At 35.2% G+C, this 19378-nt stretch overlaps 1 protein-coding gene across 19 annotated transcripts in view; it reads right to left on the bottom strand.

The window, feature by feature from the left end:
* PPFIA2 (PTPRF interacting protein alpha 2) overlaps positions 1-19378 on the bottom strand; it is a 475555-nt gene that overhangs the window by 54717 nt on the left and 401460 nt on the right. For all 19 annotated transcript variants that reach the window (XM_019455214.2, XM_019455220.2, XM_019455223.2 and 16 more), the window contains 3 exons: positions 17736-17866; positions 14458-14612; positions 5467-5560 (listed from right to left, as the gene is read on the bottom strand). In XM_019455214.2, the coding sequence (XP_019310759.1) occupies positions 5467-5560; positions 14458-14612; positions 17736-17866 (380 nt within the window). The remainder of the gene's footprint in view (positions 1-5466; positions 5561-14457; positions 14613-17735; positions 17867-19378) is intronic.

Genomic DNA, 19378 nt, shown 5'->3' with positions numbered 1-19378 from the left:
ACCTTCAATATATATAGCACTACTTCGAAGGGAAAATGTATTCAAAGCTTCCAACACATGTCTTACAAACTAACCTCTGGAATGCAATTCATTTATAAGTTTAACTTGGCACACAGACACTTAATAAATATTTATTAAATGAGAGAATGTAGTGGAATTTATGTGATACCTCTAATTATGAATATTTTCAGTGATATTTATTTTACTTAGAGATATGCAAACTCTGAACCTTCCAAATGCCAAAGATTAAAAGTGCCGAGTCTCAAAACACATTAAAGATTATGCACTGAGGAAGACCCTTAGGACTGCAATGGAAATAAATTAACTAAATCTATAGAGCTTCACTTTTATGTCTTTGAAGTTCTAACATAAAGATTCATTGGTAGTGATTAACTATGACTGCCATGCTTCAAGGATAAAACCGCTTCTCTGGAGGATGCTACTGATAGCTGAGTTGGAATGTTAATTTCATTTTAATGATGTTGAAAAATTGATTTCAAATCCATATTCATTTAGCAATGATATCCATTTGGAAGAATATAACATATCTAACACAATAATAATAATATATTACCTACATTATAGCTAAAGAGTGAAAATGATAAATTAGTGTATTAATATTTTTATGGTACTTTTCAGTTTTAGTCTCAAGGTACAAAAGATTTCAGTATACATGCACGTTTCAAAAAACATATACCGTGTAAAGCGCAGGAGGAAAATCAGCAGATAAAAATTAGGATAAAGACTTCAGAACATATATATCTGGAGATATGTATCCATTTACAGTGTATTCTGTCAATTTTAATATGTTCACTGACTATCAAAGACTGTCATGAGAATTAAGGACATTACTATTGAAACAAACAAGTTCATCTTTAATCTCATAAGTCTCTAAAAATAAGCTTCTTGGAAGTAAAGTTGAGCCTAAAAATGAAATTTTTAAAAGTCAGTACATGTAAAACAGTTCAGGTTAACAAGTCTCCAGATTGCAAGTATAAAGTAAAAATATGAAACAAAAAATATTTGAATGGAAACATGCTTATGATATTTCTGAACCCCGAAGAGAAAAATCTTAACATGTTCAGAGAGAGAGAGAAGAAGCCCTACATGTTATATACAAAAGTGACAACTAATTGACATTAGATATAACTAGAGGCAAGAAGAACAGTAGCTTTAAAGTTTTGAGAGAAATTACTTTAAACCAATAGTTGTACACTTCTGGCCATTATCAACGAATTTTAGATGTAAAATATATTTCCAGATCTCTAAGGATGCAGGAAGGTTGCCACACACCCAACATCATGTTTCTAGAAATGGTGATATGGGAAATTGTCAGCTAAATATATTCCAGGAAAATAAAGACAAGAAATATGATGAGATATTAATACAAATACACTAACATTGACACTTTAAAAATTCTTTTAGATGCTAATGACCTAAACTTTCATTTCTTTCCTTGTAAGTTTATAGTCCTTGATTCTAGAGGGACACATTTACAAAATCACAATATTGTAGATGCTATTTTCAAGGAGAAGTGGGGATTATATTTGTACACCTTGCAAGTCTGTGACAACCCAGCTTTTTCTGTGTCAGGTAAATTTGTTGACTTTTGGGGTTCAGTTTTAGGAAACCACCCCTTTTTTGCCATATACTTAAGTCATATTCTAACAATTTGATTGGTGATAAAGCTGACATTTTGATCTCTAATTGCCTGACTCCTTTGTCTATCATCAAATAGATTCTCAACTTGGAATATGTTGTACACCTGAAACTAATATAATATTTTATGTTAATTATACTTCAATAAAAATATTATGCTCAGAGAAAACAATACAAAGAAATTCAGGTTTTTATTACCCAGACCATGTAAGTTTGTGACCTTGCAATAGTTTCTATCATGCCACACAATTACCTTTTGTATTTGCGTGGCTGGCTTCAGTTGGCCACTTTGAGCAAGTAGCTGTAGGTCTTAGATTAAAACATTAGCTGGAGAGCTAAGAAAGGGAAATAAGTTCTTAAATATCAGGGTGACAGTTACAAAAGGGAAGAGGTGGAATTCTCAGGTCTAGTTGCTCATAATGTGAATTTTAGAAATGGTAATGCCATTTAGTATGTGTTGAGTCAGAGAAGGTGGTTGGAGTCCACTGAAATCAAACAAAGGATGATGGACAAGATCTCAGAGAGCAGTGACACTCCAGAAGCAGCCCACATCAAGAAAACTACAAGAATCACAGTTTTAATATGAAGAGAACATATTGAGAGTACTAAGTGACTCAATGCTTAAAGATTAGGAGAGCTATACCATGAGGCTATAGAAAAACTGGTCAAATTTTAATGGGGAAGACCAGAAAAATTAATGTGAAGTACTCAAAGAATTACTAGATGAGTTTCAGTTTGACACAATCATTGTAGGTATTAACTGTACCCTCTATTAACCTGCTGGAACAATGGATGCAATTAAAGCTTTAAAGGAAAGTGTAGTAAAGATGAGGCATAGTAAAAGCAAACCAGGCAGAACAATAGTAGATCAACTTCAGGCCTAGGTGAGACTGTGTTCTGATGGGATAGCACCTGAGTGATAACTCAGGTTACCCAACTCGGGAAGGGAAAGGTTGGCAAGATTTTCTTGAAAGTGGGTGCTTTCGCAGATCCAGTATTGTCCTATTCCTATTTCTGATCATAGGAAAATAACTAGAAATATAAGAAAAACAAATGCCTACATCACAAAGCAAAGTAAAAGAATGAAGTAGGGACACAGAGCCAGTAAGCTGTCCTAACCTATGTATGTTGAATATACTGGATCGCAAATGTGCCTCAAATTAGACCTTTGTTTGAGAATGCCAACATTACAAATTTCTGAACTTTGCAAGAATCTGGACTATCTTGCATGCTGTTCTCTGTAAGTATCTCCCACATATGGGTTGTTTTAAAAAAATGTGTCATAACTAACTTCTTTAGATAAGATTTCTCTCAATTAAATTTAAATTCACAGATTGTCAACTGTAGATACCTGATACGCTAGTAAAGTTGAAAATAAGATTTTTATTCAGCTCTGCTTATTACCATTGAGACTAAGGAAGCTCTGATAGGAATTTTGGGGCAGTGAACATAGGTCTAAGTTAATGCTATACCTTCATGCTAGACTTCATGCTAGAAACATCATTTGGCTTGGTCAATGGATAGAATGTAGATAAACAATTGGCAGGAAGCCACAGTCATTGCGACTATGCACATAAACTATAATTGTTCAAAATTTTGAAAGAAATTACCTCATTTTTGCTTTTATTTTTCAATAAAATGTATTTGATTTTTTCCTCCATCTTGAAAGACTAATAAACATGAGATAATTTATTTTGTCTAGCTTATAAAACTCATTAGATGAGATTTTGGTAATCCAGAAACTAAGGCACAGTGTCATCCAAGTCCTGAATAAGTATTAGCACTTACATACATCTCATAAATACTGGTTACATATTTACACACATGGAATAATCAATAATACCAGAAATACTTCTGTCCTTCCATTAATCAACTCTGCCTTGTCTTGTTGGATCCATTTTAACCCAAATACTATTATTCTATAAGAAATAATTGTACTGAGAAATGTTATTATTATATTATAGAATTTTCTTAATATCAAAGACCAGTATTTTATTTAACACATTATAAAATTATATTTTGCCAAAACATATTGCAAAATAACACTCAAAAATCAAGTACAGTAAAATCTTCAAACTAAGTCCAGAATTAAAACTGGTTTCTGACTATGAGGGTAGTCAGGATTTGGGAAATAATTCCATAAAGTTAACATTAAGTCAATCCAACAGAAAGAGATAAAATGTAAATATATTATTGTTTAAATCCTGCATAATTGGAATGTTTAATTTTAGTGGCTGTTGAAAAGGACATTTAATTTGGTTCCATAAACAACCAATGAACTATGTTGTTTGCTTCAATATCATCCTTGCATGCAATGTGAAAACAGGCCAAATTGCCATTATATGTAAGTATTTCATTATAGGAGAAATGAAAATTAACCTTTAAGTGAAATAAAACAAGTTCATTAGCCAGGCTGGGCTTTAATCACTCTTATTCCTTTAGACTTAAAGTAATTTTGAATAAATAAAATTGAAAGTTCTTTACACTTGAAATAAATTGTAAAGACTTTATCAAAAGAAGATTTTTTAGAAGAATGGTTTCTCAATAAAGAGGCAAAAAATTGAATAAAAAATTCCTTGATAGTAATAAATAAAGGTAAGACATTTCAAACAGATTGTGATAATATTTAATTATACATTTAGTGATCAGTAATGAAAAAAGAAATATCTACTAGTATTGAATAACACCGAGCAGTTGGCTATATTCAAGAAATAATCTTCTCAAGGTAATTTTTTTCTGCACAGTATTTCTATTAAATTTGGATATATATGTGTATATAAATATAATATAGATTGGATATATTTATACATTGGATATGTATTATGGGCTATGTAGAAAATTAGTGAAATAATTAGGCTAGTGAGCTTTTCTACAACTTGCAAGTCTGTATTTCCTCATTATTAGTAAACATCTGTAAAGCAAATGAGAAGGCAAAATATGAAGTCAGTTGATTACACTGAATACTATAACCCCATGAGCATATCTGCTACAATAATGATGACTAGAGCAATGAATATTATTTCATAGGAAAGAAAGTAAACATAAAAACTACAAACACAACGTAATAAAATATATGAGAAGGAGGAGAGGAAAAGAAGTAACCCACCAATAGATTCTGGAAGAGAGAAATCCTTTGGCTTTTAAAGAACATGTTCTATAGGTACTAGTTCATCACTGAAAAATGTTACTTTGTATTTCAAAAATATGTTGCTTATGGACCCCACTAGCTTTCTAACAGCTGCTGAGACTCAACATTTGCCAATTTTGCAAGTCATTTAAATGTTCCATATTAAATATATGAATGAAAAGATACACTATAATTTCCTGCCAGATGCAAAACAATCTGCTCTGGGTCTAAAATAAATTTATGTTCAATCAGTCAGGGAAATATTCTTTTAAATACTCCTGTATAAGAGGAGATACTTTAATTGTCAGAGGAAACACGAAGTTGGATAGTATACATTCCCTTTTTATCATACCAATTCAGCCCTGAATTTCATATCAAATAGATTATCACATTACTTACAAGGCTACATTTAAATATTTTAAATATATGTGATTTTTGCAATCAATGCATTGGTCTCTTAGAAGAAACTGTCGATTCTACTACAGGTCAGAGATGTGTACATCTATGTCAAACCGTAGTTCAGCAGAACCAGAAAACTCCAGAATTGAATAGTTTTAGGGAATACTAGAACAACAATGGCCTTAGTCTATTGTTTCCAATGACTGTCTTTTTAACTCCCCCACAAATGATAAAGAATAAGTGCAAGTTAGAAAATAGAGGAAGAAAATCTCCAAACCTACTTTTTCTTCAGTCTTCTATCCTTCTCAGCTTGAGTTCCAAGTTTGCCTAACCCCAGGGACTCCTGAGCAGCAGCTTCAGTCTCCATAAAGCCTCCTGTGAAAAAGTAACTATTCATGTTAGGTTGGATACACTGGGTCAATTCTGAAAATAAATTTTTAAAAGTTATTTGTTCAACTGCTCAGTATCGTGAATTCTTTTTCTTTTTTAGATCGTCCTTATACTGCCAAACCAACATGCATAAAATGGCATGGGTACATAAATGAACGTACACTGAGAGAATGAAAAGAAAAGGTAACGACTGACCTACTATTCATACCACCCTCGACATAATATATAATCTATGGAATATACACTCCATGGAATATACAAGCTTCAAGGTCTCTTTTTCTTCTTGTGAAAAAGAAGAGCACATATCTGTGTAGTGCATGAAATTTTTTTTCAATATTTTAAATTTGACATATTTGATGTAAAATGGCATAAATGATAGCCCAATGAACACAATTGGGTGCATGTCTTCAATGCTAAGTCAAGAGGCTATAGAAGTATTTGCTGACGTCTAAAGAGTTTGCATATCCTCCTTCTGGCACCCTCTTTTCCTCACCTGGCTGACTCCTTTATCCTTCAGTATATGCCTTACTTCCAGAACTTCATATGTTCTGGCAGGTTAGTTTTGTTTTGTAAATTTCATAATTATATCTGAAAAAAAAACCTATATCTTCAAAAAATCTTGGTAAGAATGGTTCTTATCCCAGCAAGCCACTAATTATTTGGTGTAGCGTCATTTTTATTGTTGCTGAAAAATACGCAATATACATAACCTTGAAAGGAAAGGAAGAGGAAAGAAAAGTATGTTGGGCATCAAATAGAATTACATATTTCACAATGCAATTATTTCATCCAGGATCCATAAACATATAGTTAATTCATAAATTCTTTGTTACACTTGAAAAATGAGAACTTAATCCTGGACTCTGTTTTCTTTTTGGTATTTACTATATGCAAAAAACATGAAGTCAAGGTAAGTGAAAAAATGTTCACTATTTTTAAGTGGGTTAAAGTACGCACATTTTTAAATTTTTTTATGTTTATTTATTTTTGAGACAGAGAGAGACAGAGCATGAATGGGGGAGGGTCAGAGAAAGGGAGACACAGAATCTGAAGCAGGCTCCAGCCTCCGAGCTGTCAGCACAGAGCCCGACACGGGGCTCAAACTCACGGGCTGTGAGATCATGACCTGAGCCAAAGTCGGACGCTTAACCGACTGAGCCACCCAGGTGCCCCAAAGTACACATATTTTTTAAATGGAAGGGATTTCAATTCCAGTTAAGGTCAAGATTAGGTAGAAAGAATTAAGCTAATACCAACTCTTACGAAGACTACTACTACTACCCACACAAATGTCACCAATATGTCAATAAATAAAATTATTAAAGATAATTTTACTATTCTGCCACTGTAATTTCCTGACTTCACATTTGCAGGGCTTGACCAAGTTATGGTTTCTCTAGTGAAAAGTAATATCTTATTAAAGTGTCAGTGAAAAATTTTATTGTTACTGTTTTTCATAATTTATTTTAGCAAACAATTTATAATACTCAATGCTACTAATTCTGGAGCATTGGTATAAATGTTAATCTCATAGCCTAGTAACTCTGTTACTGAACTATATCATTGTAACACAATCCTCTTTAATTGAAAACACACTGACTGCTGTCTAGATCTAATCAATACTTTTGAGTTCAGGGACAAACATTTACTTTATTCAATTATGCACATGTGCAATTAATACTTAAAAATTTTTTTATTATGAAAGAATTTCATTGGTGGTACCATTAGGAAAGTCATCCACTAGCTGACTGAAGGACTCTTGGGGTTCATTTTTAAATGTGGGATTTTCCATTTATTCATGGCGTGTGAATATTTTATTTCTCTCATCGGTGTACTTGCCTTATTGTATATCTAGAAATTATTATTCACAGTCTGCAAGTAACAATAAAATTGTTTTCTTGAAGTGAAAACTAAAATTAATGATTCACATAAAAGTTACGAAATTCTTGATCAGATGGGGACATAGAGATTGATGAAGTAGACCCATTAAGTAAACAATGATACACTTCATCCACCAAGTGGTTATATGAATCAGCCTTTTTATATTTTTCTGAGCAAAGAAGAACATATAAATTATCATTTAAATGTTTTTAAGAACCCAAAATTTTAATTAGCAAAAATAACATTAAAAAAATTAAAAGCTCTGGGAGAGAAACAAAGAAAGTTCTAGAAGAATATTGTGAGTCAAAGCTAGACCCAGGAAAATAGATATTAGAATTGTTTCCCATAAATAAAACCATTAAAATAAAAAGCATGAGGAGCTTGGAAATACTCTGAATACTTCAAAATCTAATATCCTTTGAATAGAGCACTTAATAGAGAATTATGGCTACCCCCTACTTCAAAATGCCAATAAAAAATGAAACTTATTGCCATAGTAGGTACAATTATTTTTAAGCATCGCATGTAGGACAGTACCCTTAAGCAGAAGCAAAAGTCTAGTCATGTGCATTTGTTTTAGCCCAGCTAAAACATTTCTGGGTGAGAACCTTCTTTCATAGAAGAATTTTCAGGTTCTGTTAAGGATGATGTCAGCCAAACCAGCTTATGAACTCTTACTTTATGAATGGTCATCCCAATCTGGAGAGAGTCTGCCTCATTTTTGCCCAGCTGGTAGTGGGTTCATATGGCTGTGTGGGTTTTAAGAATGTCTACCTATTCATCTATACCAATATTTTATTTACTAGTCGCACAGGGCTATGAAACACTTGAAATGTGGCTAGTCCAAATTAAGTGTTGCAAGTATGAAATACACATATGATTTTGAAAATGTAGTGTTAAAAGAAAGAATACAAGATATCTAATCAATAACTTTATATTGATTACATGTTGAAATACTTCTGATATATAGACAAATAATTATTGAAATTTATCTCACTGGTCTCCTTTTACTTTTCATAATGTTATATATGGGATTCACATTTGTGGCTTGAGTTACATTTTTGTTGCACAGCTCTATATATCTCGGTGGTTGTAAACTGGAGACTGTACCAATCTCCATAAGAAATATGAGTATTTGTGTATGTTGGTTGGAGGAGAGAGGCGCATATTCAGATGTCACAGTGACTGCAAAGGGCAACTGATATATACTGGGCAGGGAACAAGGATTCTAAGCATTCTTCAATGAGAAGAAAATCCTCTAATGTGCCTTAAAATGGCAGGAGTGCCCCTGATATGAAACATTAGTCTGTGGGAATCTGGGGGGTTGCTCACTCTCCAGGAGGTCTTTTAAGAATATGAAGAGAATATCATTAGCTCCACCCTCTCATGGCATGAGGTATTCAGGAATACAAGTCTTGAGTTTCATGATTCAGAGGATTACTCAGATAATAAACTGCTTATCACTTTTCAATGGCCACCTTGTAGTTGTGCATGCAAACACCAAGCCCAAATCCTCATCTTCAATGAAGTTCTCTGGGCTATCACTATCACTCTTACTTTGGCAAGGTCTTTGAGGAGTTGGGATTGTTGGACACAGGACCACCAGTGGGATGTGAGTGTTCCACTAAAGTATTTTTTTTCTAGCTCCCTTTCTACATAAACATCTTGAGTAACCCCAAATCAGCAGGACAAGGATCTGGTGGTCCAATGTCATACAATATCATTCTAGAGAGCAGGAGTGAGTGGTTCACTTGTCAGATCACCTTCTTGGAAACAGAGTTAGGCCAGTGGCCCAGAACAACCCCATGGCTCTAAGTCTCTGGGCTCCCTGGGATATCTGGTTGACCCCAAGCATGAGGTAGAGAGCATACACTCTGAAGGGAAGCAACAGAGACTCAAATCCACATGGTTTGGTTGGATCAGACACCATGCCTGGATAGCACTGCCTCCCTGTTTTGTCCTAGGGTCTGAAAGGTTAAAAAAAAACCCAAAAAACAAAAAACAGTGCTTTCAGTGATTGGACCCACACAGGTACGAATCTTGGCTAAGAGTCCTGCCCAGATAGCACTGCCAGCCCTAGTCTCTCCCAGGCAACAGAGAGGGATGATAGAAAATTCCAAGGAAAGTATTGCAAAGTATGAGGCTTCCTAAGACCCAGGTCAAGGAGTTCAGTAAAGGACTCTCATATACCTGGATCTATGAATGGTACTGGTTGGAGCCTTCTGTTCATCCAGACTGTGAGGGCAAATATCTCTATGTTGCTTGGTCCTTTGATTCCACTCAAAATAATTTATTTCATGTTGGCCCTTGAGGTACAAGTCTGTAGGAATTTCTAGGCAAAACCCACATTGCAAAGTCTGTGCCTCTTCATTTGTCCAATAGACAAATGGACTTAAAAAGGGACTTCTCACTCCAGAGAGATTAAGACTGCAATCTGTTGCCCATTGGTGATTTCATCTTTTTCTTCTGATCTCTCTTCAGTATTAAAGCCATAGCATTCAGTTGGATTTAAACACACTTTGAGTTTATAAATGGTTACTTCATTGCTCTATATCAGTTAGTCCATTAGCTCTCTAAAAAATGCACCTAGACTCAGGGCCTGGCTCAAAAAGGGTATGTGATAAACACTCTCATAATTGAAGCTAAATAGTGTTTTCTTCACAAAAGGCCCTTTCACCATGCAGAGTATGAGTCATCTTTAACAGATACTTTGTGGAATTTACATTGTATCTGTTGGCTCCATAGCATCTAGGAACAATCTAAATTTGGGAGTAAAGGCCAGCACAAGTCACCCAAATTTTATGTGTAGAAATATGCTTGCCAAATAATCCTGGTGCAATGTTGATGCTGTTTTCGTCATTATGAAGTTATTTTCTTTATTATGTTGATTATTGTCAAGGAGTTCAGGCAACTATAATACAATCTGTCAGATGACCATAAAGGAAACAGAATTACAATGTAGTAGGCAAAAAAAAAAAAATCTCTTGGAGATGTATAGCCTCTCATATTCATTTAAAGGAAATTCACAAGAGTACCTTTTATTTATTTATGTATTTAATTATGTATTTGTGTATTTTTACTTAGTGATACATGTATTTTATACAGCAATAACTGGGGACATTGCCTGTTCAAATTTAATCTATTTTTTTCTTTTTTACTGTTTTGTTTTTCATAGATTTGTTTCATTTGCTTCTATTGGATCAAGTCTCCATTCTTGAAAATCTCTTTGTCTTTGATTTGTGTTGCCCTCTCTTACAATGCCTGTCAATGGCTTCTTTCCCTAAATTTTTTTTAATGTTTATTTTATTTTTGAGAGGGAGGGACAGGCAGAGAGTGACGGAGACACAGAATCCGAAGCAGTCTCCAGGCTCTGAGCACAGAGCCTGACGTGGGGCTTGAACTAACAAACTGTGAGATCATGACCAGAGCCGAAGTCAGACACTTAACCGACTGAGCCACACAGGCACCCCAATGGCCTCTTTTCTTTATACTTAACATTAATTGTTAACATCAGCTAGGATGGTCATGTGCATTCTGTTCTTTTTTTCTTTATAGTCATTATAATTGGAGTTCTCTGATGACCTGGGAAAGCTGGTGCTTCCCCAGGTAGTAAGCCAAAGAATGTGGTAAGATCACAGGGAGAGAGATTTTGGACCCTCCGTAACTCAGTTTTTGAGACAGTCTTCAGAAATAACACCTTTTTTTTTTCCATTTGTGTTTCCTATCCATATCAATAATCCAAAAATCAGATACCTGTGCTATTGAAATATTCACATACAGTGACTAGGGATGTATTTACCAAGGACAGAGTGAGTCCTAATTAGGCCATTAGAAACCCTTGATCCAAGGTGTCATCATTCTACTTATTAGCACCGTAACAGGAGGACTATTCGACCAGTTACAAACCCCACTGAATTTTTCCATCACCTAGGCCTCATTTTGACATCTTGTCCACAGGGATGCCATGAGTCACAGCTCACGCACTGCCCTTCCTATTCTCTTCCGGAGTAACTTTGTCAAAATAAAAAAAAAAAAATGAGTGTCATCTGATATAGTTATTTTTAACACAGTTTAATTTGTTTTGCTTCAAAATAGGTTAATGCCTTCAGATAAAATTAAAAGGCAAGTCCGTCAGGATTCCAATAACTGATGTATAATCATAGATTGTGGGGTTCAAACCCCTTTTCCCTAGCTATGCTGGTAGGATAGACAATGTAGCAGGTAAATTTTTTCTGGGTCAGAAATACGTTGAAGTTTTGTTTTGTTTTAAATAAAAGGTTGTATATGCTTATGTACTCTATCCTACTAATTTGAAAGCTCCTTGATGCCAACAGTTATGCTGTAGCCATTTTACTAAGGCTCATGGTTGGTACTCTAAACTTAAAAGTGTTTGAATATATGCTTATTCACTCAAAGTAGGAAGACGTAAATGATTTTGGATTATCTGTGTGTTTTTTTTCTTCCCTCAAATTCCCAAGCCTGTTGGGTTTCTCCAGGAGCTTTGATTCACCTTCAATATAGCTTCTACGTAGCTCCAGAGGAGTAGATATTTGTAACTGTCTTCCTCATCAGTATTGCAGTCCTTAACGTGATTTCGACTCTGGTTTTGTTTATGTGGTAACTTTTTTGTTCTTCAGGGTAAAACAAAATCGCTCAGAGCTCAGAAATCTTCCCAGGGTGATGGTATGATCATGAATAACTATTGCTATTTTCTGATTTGGATGGAGTTGATCACTGATTCACTTTATAACTGGTATGACATAGAGACACAAAGTTACTAAAAATGGGTAAGAAAGGCTAGGTTTCAAGAAGAATGTATATTTTTCTAGACTTTAAATTATATTTTGGATACCTTGATTTTGACAGAATATTGTTGGCAAAATTTCTAATGATTCAGTAACTCTTCATCAAAATTAAATTTAAAATAAAATAGAAAAAAGCCAAAAGAGAAAGGCAATTGAATATATTTTAAAAGGGAAAAGTAAATTATAGATCCCAAAATGAATATATATGTTTAAATAGGAGTAAATAAAATGATTACTATGTTAGCAAAATAGTTTAAAATAACTACCTACACTATTGTTAATTATACTGTAATATATTGGAAATGACAAATAATTTGGTAAGAATATAAATAGTTATCAAACAAGAAATTAAAACAATGCCTTGACACGTACATTTTATATCCAAAAAATAATCATCTTCTATCTTCTTTCCTTATGCAATAATTTTTTTATAGCCTTAGGAGTTCCTTTCCTGAGAAACAGAAGTCCAAAAAGGATTTAATTCATCTGTTGAGTAACATTTAATCACACAGCTGTCTGGACATTAGTTTTTCATGGCTTCCGATACTTTGTGTGGATTTTACAAAGGCACTTTTGAATATATGACATTTGTACCTCTGCAAACATAAATATTGCTCTCAGAAATTCTTTCAGTGCCAGGACAGGAAAGTTAGCCAGGAAGTTGGAGCATTACTTGTAAGTAATCATTCCTTTATTTGGGAAACTAAAGAAAGTGCTAAGAGATTTGTATCATTCTGTTCAGCATTCACCATTGGAGGAAGGAGCTAAATATTTTTTCAATAGATTAACTATATTTCTATGTTAAATAAGAAAAGATAGAAAAAAGAAGATGCAATCACAATAACCAATGTGATGAAAAGAGATTTCAGAAGAAAAAATATAGGAAGACACACACACACACACACACACACACACACACACACATACACACAAGCCAAGTGTATATTTACCTAGGGTCATTTCAAATGTACTGATGTATGTATGTATGTATGTATCTATCTCTTTTAAAGTTTATTTATTTATTTTGATAGAGAGAGAGAGAGAGCACACAAATAGGGGAAGGGCCAAGAGAGGAAAAGAGAGAGAATCTGAAACAGGCTCTGCACTGTTAGTGCAGCCCCTGATGTGGGTCTCGAACCTATGAACCATGAGATCATGAATTGAGCCAAAATCAAGAGTTGGACACTTAATGAATTGAGCTACCCAGGCTCATATATATATATATGTACATATATACACACACACATATACACACGTATGTATACACATGTGTGTATATATATATACATATGTGCGTATATACACATATATATAAAGTTTACTTATGTATTTTATATAAAGTTTATTTATGTATTTTGAGAGAGAGAGAAAGCGTGAGCTATGGAGGGGCAGAGAGAGACAGGGAGAGAGAGAATCCCAAGCGCTAAGAGCACAGAGCCAGACACGGCCTCACTCTCACAAATCAAACTGTGAGATTCTGACCTGAGCAGAAATCAAGAGTCAGATGCTTAACGGACTGAGCCACCCAGGCGCCCCTGTACTGATCCATATTTTTATTCCATTAGTGTCCAACAATAACTAACACAATCCCTATTGCCCTATTCCTTCCTCTGTCCTCCCACTTACATACTGTAGAGTTTATTCTGTGGAAAGCTGTGATAGCTTTAAATAAAGAAACCTGTACTTTTTTGGCCTGAATATCACAATTCTTTATTTTGGTTAAAAAGTTATTATGGATTTTTTGTAGGCATCTCAATTTTTTCAACAGAAAAGCATTTATATACATCTGTGTTTTAAGCGGCAGTATACTCAGTGGTTTTAAACATTGACACTAAGATGAATATTTCAGTTCTGTAAATTACTAAGACATTGTTTACTCATCGATAAATAAGAACAACAGTAATAACACTTGTCTCGTAGGGACCTTGTGTCTATCAGAGTCAGTCCTAAATAATGTCTAGCTATTGTTATTCACAGAGGAATCAAAAGGATTGGATGTTTTATAATATTCTTCCCTTGTAAGTTTTGTCAAACATTATTCAGCTAAATTGAATTTACAGAGCTGACTGAAAAAGGAAGTGTGTCAGGTAGGCAAAAGAAAAATGCAGAGACGAGAAATGAAATGAAAACTAGACAGACCCTCACAAGTGACCAAAATGAGTCACAGTGGAAGTTATCAAATTCATGCACACTTACGGAGCTGCCCGAGTCGGGCTTTTTCCTTTTTACCAAACAGACGTCCTATTGAAGACTTGATTCCTTTCTTCTTGGGGGCTTTGTGAAGAGAGTCTTGGCTGCTATTGGAACTGCCAAGCCCAAGGCTTTCTGGCTCAAGGGAGGCAGATAAACTACTGCAAAACACAAAAGAGGGCAAACTGCTCATCCACAAGGTACACAGACTTGTTCCTTCATAAAGGGACAAATGAAAGAACACTTACTCTCTTCCTTTCCTCCCACATTTGCTCTTAAGCATATTGAAATTTGTTGTTGTTGTTTTTTTTCCTCAGCCTTAGGGCTCTGAGCCTCCAAATTTTGTCTAAGGAAAATGATTTTTGTTCTAAGTGATTTTCCCCCTTATTTTAATACAACCAATGAACATAGGCCGGCTTATTAATTGCATGTTAAATGACCTTCCATTATTTAGCAAGTGACCCTTTACCTATTTCCACCTCAGAGTATGATTTTTTTAGTCTTAAACATAATGACCTATGATAAGACATTTAAATTCAACTAACAGTGAAGTTTAAGCTGCTATTCCAGGTCACAGCTTTACCTGATTTTCTTCTAGCCATCTTTCTCTCTCTCAGTTTTGGAACCTGATTCATTTATTTCTTTAATTTAAAAATGTTTATTTATTTAATTTATTTTTTAAAAAGTTTGCTTATTTTGGGAGAGTGAGAGAGAGAGAAAACGTGAGCAGGGGAGGGGCAGGAGAGAGGGAGGGAGAGAGAGAATCCCAAGAGGGCTCCACACTCAGCTTGGAGCCTGACAGCAGGGCCCAATCCCATGAGATCACAGCCTGAGCCAGTATCAAGAGTCAAATGCTTAACCACCTGAGCCACCCAGGCACTCAGTAGCTAACTATAGATGCACAGATTAACAAACAGGGCACTGGCAAATGAAGTAACTTGATCTCTTCCTTTAAGAGAGATTGGTGAACAGTCAGGAAACCAGAAAAGAGGCATTTTTAATGGTTAAATGAGTTTGAGAAAGAACAAAAATTTTAACCAGAAATAACTTCTAGTTGGTATTAGTAGATCATCGCTGTTTTTATGAGATGACTATTTCTCTTTTGGATATTAAGTTTTCAATTTTAATTCTAACATAGTTAACATGCAGTGTTAAATTAGTTTCAGGTGTACAATACAGTGATTCAACAACTCTATGCATTACTCAGTGCACCCTAAGTGTATTCTTTAATCCTTATCACCTATTTCACCCATCCTCCTACCCCTCCCCTCTGGTAACCATCAGTTTGTTCTCTACAATTAAGAGTCTGTTTCTTGATTTGCGTCTCTCTTTTTTTCCTTTGGTCATTTCAATGTGTGTGTGTGTGTACCACTTGTTCTTTTTTTAAAATTAAAAAAAAACTTTTAACATGTATTTATCTATTTTGAGAGAGAGAGGGAGAGCGTGAGTAGGGGAGGGGCAGAGAGAGAGGGAGAGAGAGAATCTTAAGAAGGCTCCACACTCACTGCAGAGCCCAATGGGGGCTTGATCCCACAACCCTGAGATCATGACCTGAGCCAAAATCAAGAGCCAACCGCTTAACTGACTGAGCCACCCAGGTGCCCGTTATTTATTTTAGAAAGAGAGAGAGAGAGAGAGAGAGAGCGCTCTCACGTGCAAGTGAGTCAGGGCAGAGAGAGAGGGGGACCAAGTATCCTAAGTGGGATATGCACTGACAGCAGAGAGCCTGATTCAGGGCTCATACTCATGAACCCTGAGATCATGACCTGAGCCGAAGTCAGACTCTTAACTGACTGAACCATCCAGGCACCTCTGGTGCCTCATTCATTTAATTTTAAATCATCTAGGTGGGATTTAAAAGCAAATACTCATATGCTCTAGTGATCATTTTGTTTTTTCTTACAGTTCTCAGGTATTCTTTCAGGTACATGATAAACTGAAATGATTTCCAAGAAGTTGCTCTAGACTCCATTCCTGGTCAATGTAACTGACATAGTATTAATAGGAGAGGTACAATAGATACATTGCTATCTATTCTACAGGGGTCCATTTGACAACACCATGATGAATTACTTAACTTTACTTATTCATCCTCTTTAATGAGTTGACATTCTCTAAACTCCAAACCAATAGCTTTTCACATGTTAAAACAGGAGTGATTCTTTTCTTGGAGGATGAAAGCAGATAGTTTGAAGCTGGAGTAACTGGGGTTTTATACTCACATTAGAAATTAAACATAAAACAGAAAGGAGCAAATGTCTGCCAGCACAGAACCTCTGTTTTAAAGCATATTTGTTGTAAAACTCATACTATTTAGAAGATAAATTCTTACTTAAAGTGTTAATACTAAGCCATTATGCACAGCCATATCAATGATGTGTCTTGAGATGCTGCAATTGATAAGACTGTAAAAGCATATATATTTAAGATGTGAATTGCATGCTTAGATTTGTTTATGCTACTTATTATAGCGATCTGCTTGCAATTTTGTAGGCAGATGGAAAGCACCACAGGATGAGTTGCTACAACAAATAGGGTATTTCCCCTTACCTCTTCTTTTAACATTTTGGCAGATATGCTTTTTCCCCCTCTAAGAACTTTCTGCTTATTAGCTGTTATAGCTGTCAGCACCAGACCCTGGGGGATAGTATACATACCTGTTTGCTAAAAATAAATGAACTGCAATTATGGACTTTTCAGAACTTAATTACTTTTTAAAAAATGTTTTAGTTATTGGTGGTGGGGGAGGGGAGCAGAGAGAAAGGGAGAGAGAGAATCCCAAGCAGGATCCATGCTCAGTGCCGAGCCCTGTCTCACCACCGTGAGATCATGACCTGAGCTGAAATCAAGAGTCAGATGCTCAACCAACTGAACACCCAGGCATCCCCAGACCTTACTTTTACACCTAAGCCTAAGCCAAATTTATAGTTTTGTCCTAGAGTCTGTTAAGTTTTTTGCTATTCTTCCTAGTGAGTCTTTCCATTAGCCTGACTTCTTTTTAATACTAAATATCCACTAAATATAGAAGAGATAATCTCATCAATATTGGCTAGTAATAAGACCACAAATACATAGTTAATTTTAAAACTAAAAATTTGATCTCAGAATGCATTTTTTTTTCACAAGAGGAGAGGGGAGAGGGAGGAGGGCAATACTCTACTGGAGAGTTATAGCTCAAACCAAATTTCTCACATAAATTTTTAAGCAGTCTATTTGACAGCACTTAAAGAAAGAATATTTTCAGGAGAGCAGGCAAACCGTGAAGTGAGCTGAGAGAATCATACCTTCGGGCATCATTGTGGTAGGAGGAGGGAAGGGTGTGAGTCATCCTGATGGCTCTAGGGGTAGGGGGAGGAGAAGTTTCACATTTTATAGTTGCTTTATCCTCCCGACCATCTTCTTCCACCACTGCAATCTAGAAATGAAAACAATTCATTCAGATGAATTCTTTCTAGATTTCAAATGAAATTGACAGAAATGGAGAGTCATTGGCAAAACTATTTGAGTAATTCTAATACAAACACAAAACAAAAAACTTGGGGCATATAGGTCTTAGACATATAAATTCTTATTACTGAAGCACGTGAGTTTAATAACTGTTTTAAAAGTGAAGGTATTCCAGTTTAATATATAACCTGGACACATTTCATAAAAAAACATTATTTAAGAGTGAATAAGCACCATAGATCAATATCCAGGAACTATGAAAAAGCTATCACGGACTCCGTTTCAACATATCAGAATGTAAAGGCTTACAAAAAAGTTACTGGGTACATATTTGAGTTAATTCATTAAGAAGGTATGCATAGTCAGGTTATCATAACATGGAAATCTTTCAAGTAGGAGATTTTTTTAATATTTATTTTTGAGACACAGAGCACAAGTGGGAGAGGGGCAGAGAGAGAAGGAGACACAAAATCCAAATCACACTCCAGGCTCTGAGCTGTCAGCACAGAGCCTGACATGAGGATCAAACTCATAAAGCATGAGATCATGACCTGAGCCAAAGTTGGATGCTTAACCGACTGACCACCCAGGCCCCCTTTAAATAGGAGATTTTTGAAATGAGAAGAGAAGATGGCAAAACTACAACTTTATCAGATAAAGTGTATTATTAACGCAGGCAAATGAAATGTGGTCCAGATGTTTAAAAAATGAGTTGTAGCTTATTAGAAAAAAAAATTCTTTTTAAAGATTATAAAAGGTAAGAACATAATTCTTGCAAACAGTTTCATTTCACTATCTCCCATGGGAACACAGACAAAGGCATACAGAAACCAGAAGATGGATGGAAGGGCTTTCCTTAAAGAATTTAGTTCAGGAGCACCTGAGTGGCTGAAGCATCCAACTTCAGCTCAGTCAATTGGTTAAGCATCCAACTTCAGCTCAGCTCATTATCTCGTGGTTTGTGAGTTTGAGCCCCTTGTTGGGCTCTAAGCTGAGAGCTCAGAGCCTGAAGCCTGCTTCAGATTGTGTCCCCTTCTGTCTCTGCCCCCCACCCCCACCCCTCGTACTCTGCCTCTCTCTCTCTCTCTCTCTCTCTCTCTCAGAAAAAAAATAAACATTAAGAAAAAGAAAGAATGTAGTTCAGAGTCCAGAACAATTCAAGATACCATAAATTTTGTCAGAGATAGACATATAAAACCACATTACAGTAAAGACTATTCAACAGTAAAGTTGACTGTGAAGAGATATTTTTTACAACAATCTTGCATTTCTTTTCATGGCATCACTGTGCGTTAAAATACCTATACATAGAAAGATTGTGGAAAGCATAGCTAATAGATATGGCTCTGGAAGTTCTAATGACAAAGAGCAATATGGCTATAGCAAAAAAATTTAAAGCTGTGTTCTCATCTTATGTCTACATAATGTCTTGCTTTGTTTCTATGTTAGGCTATTATGCATAAATGTGTTTCTATATGAT

Source organism: Panthera pardus, unplaced genomic scaffold, assembly GCF_024362965.1.
Source record: "Panthera pardus isolate Hobbes unplaced genomic scaffold, ASM2436296v1 HiC_scaffold_6, whole genome shotgun sequence".
Classification (NCBI taxonomy): Eukaryota; Metazoa; Chordata; class Mammalia; order Carnivora; family Felidae; genus Panthera; species Panthera pardus.
This window is presented reverse-complemented; position numbering and strand designations above follow the sequence as displayed.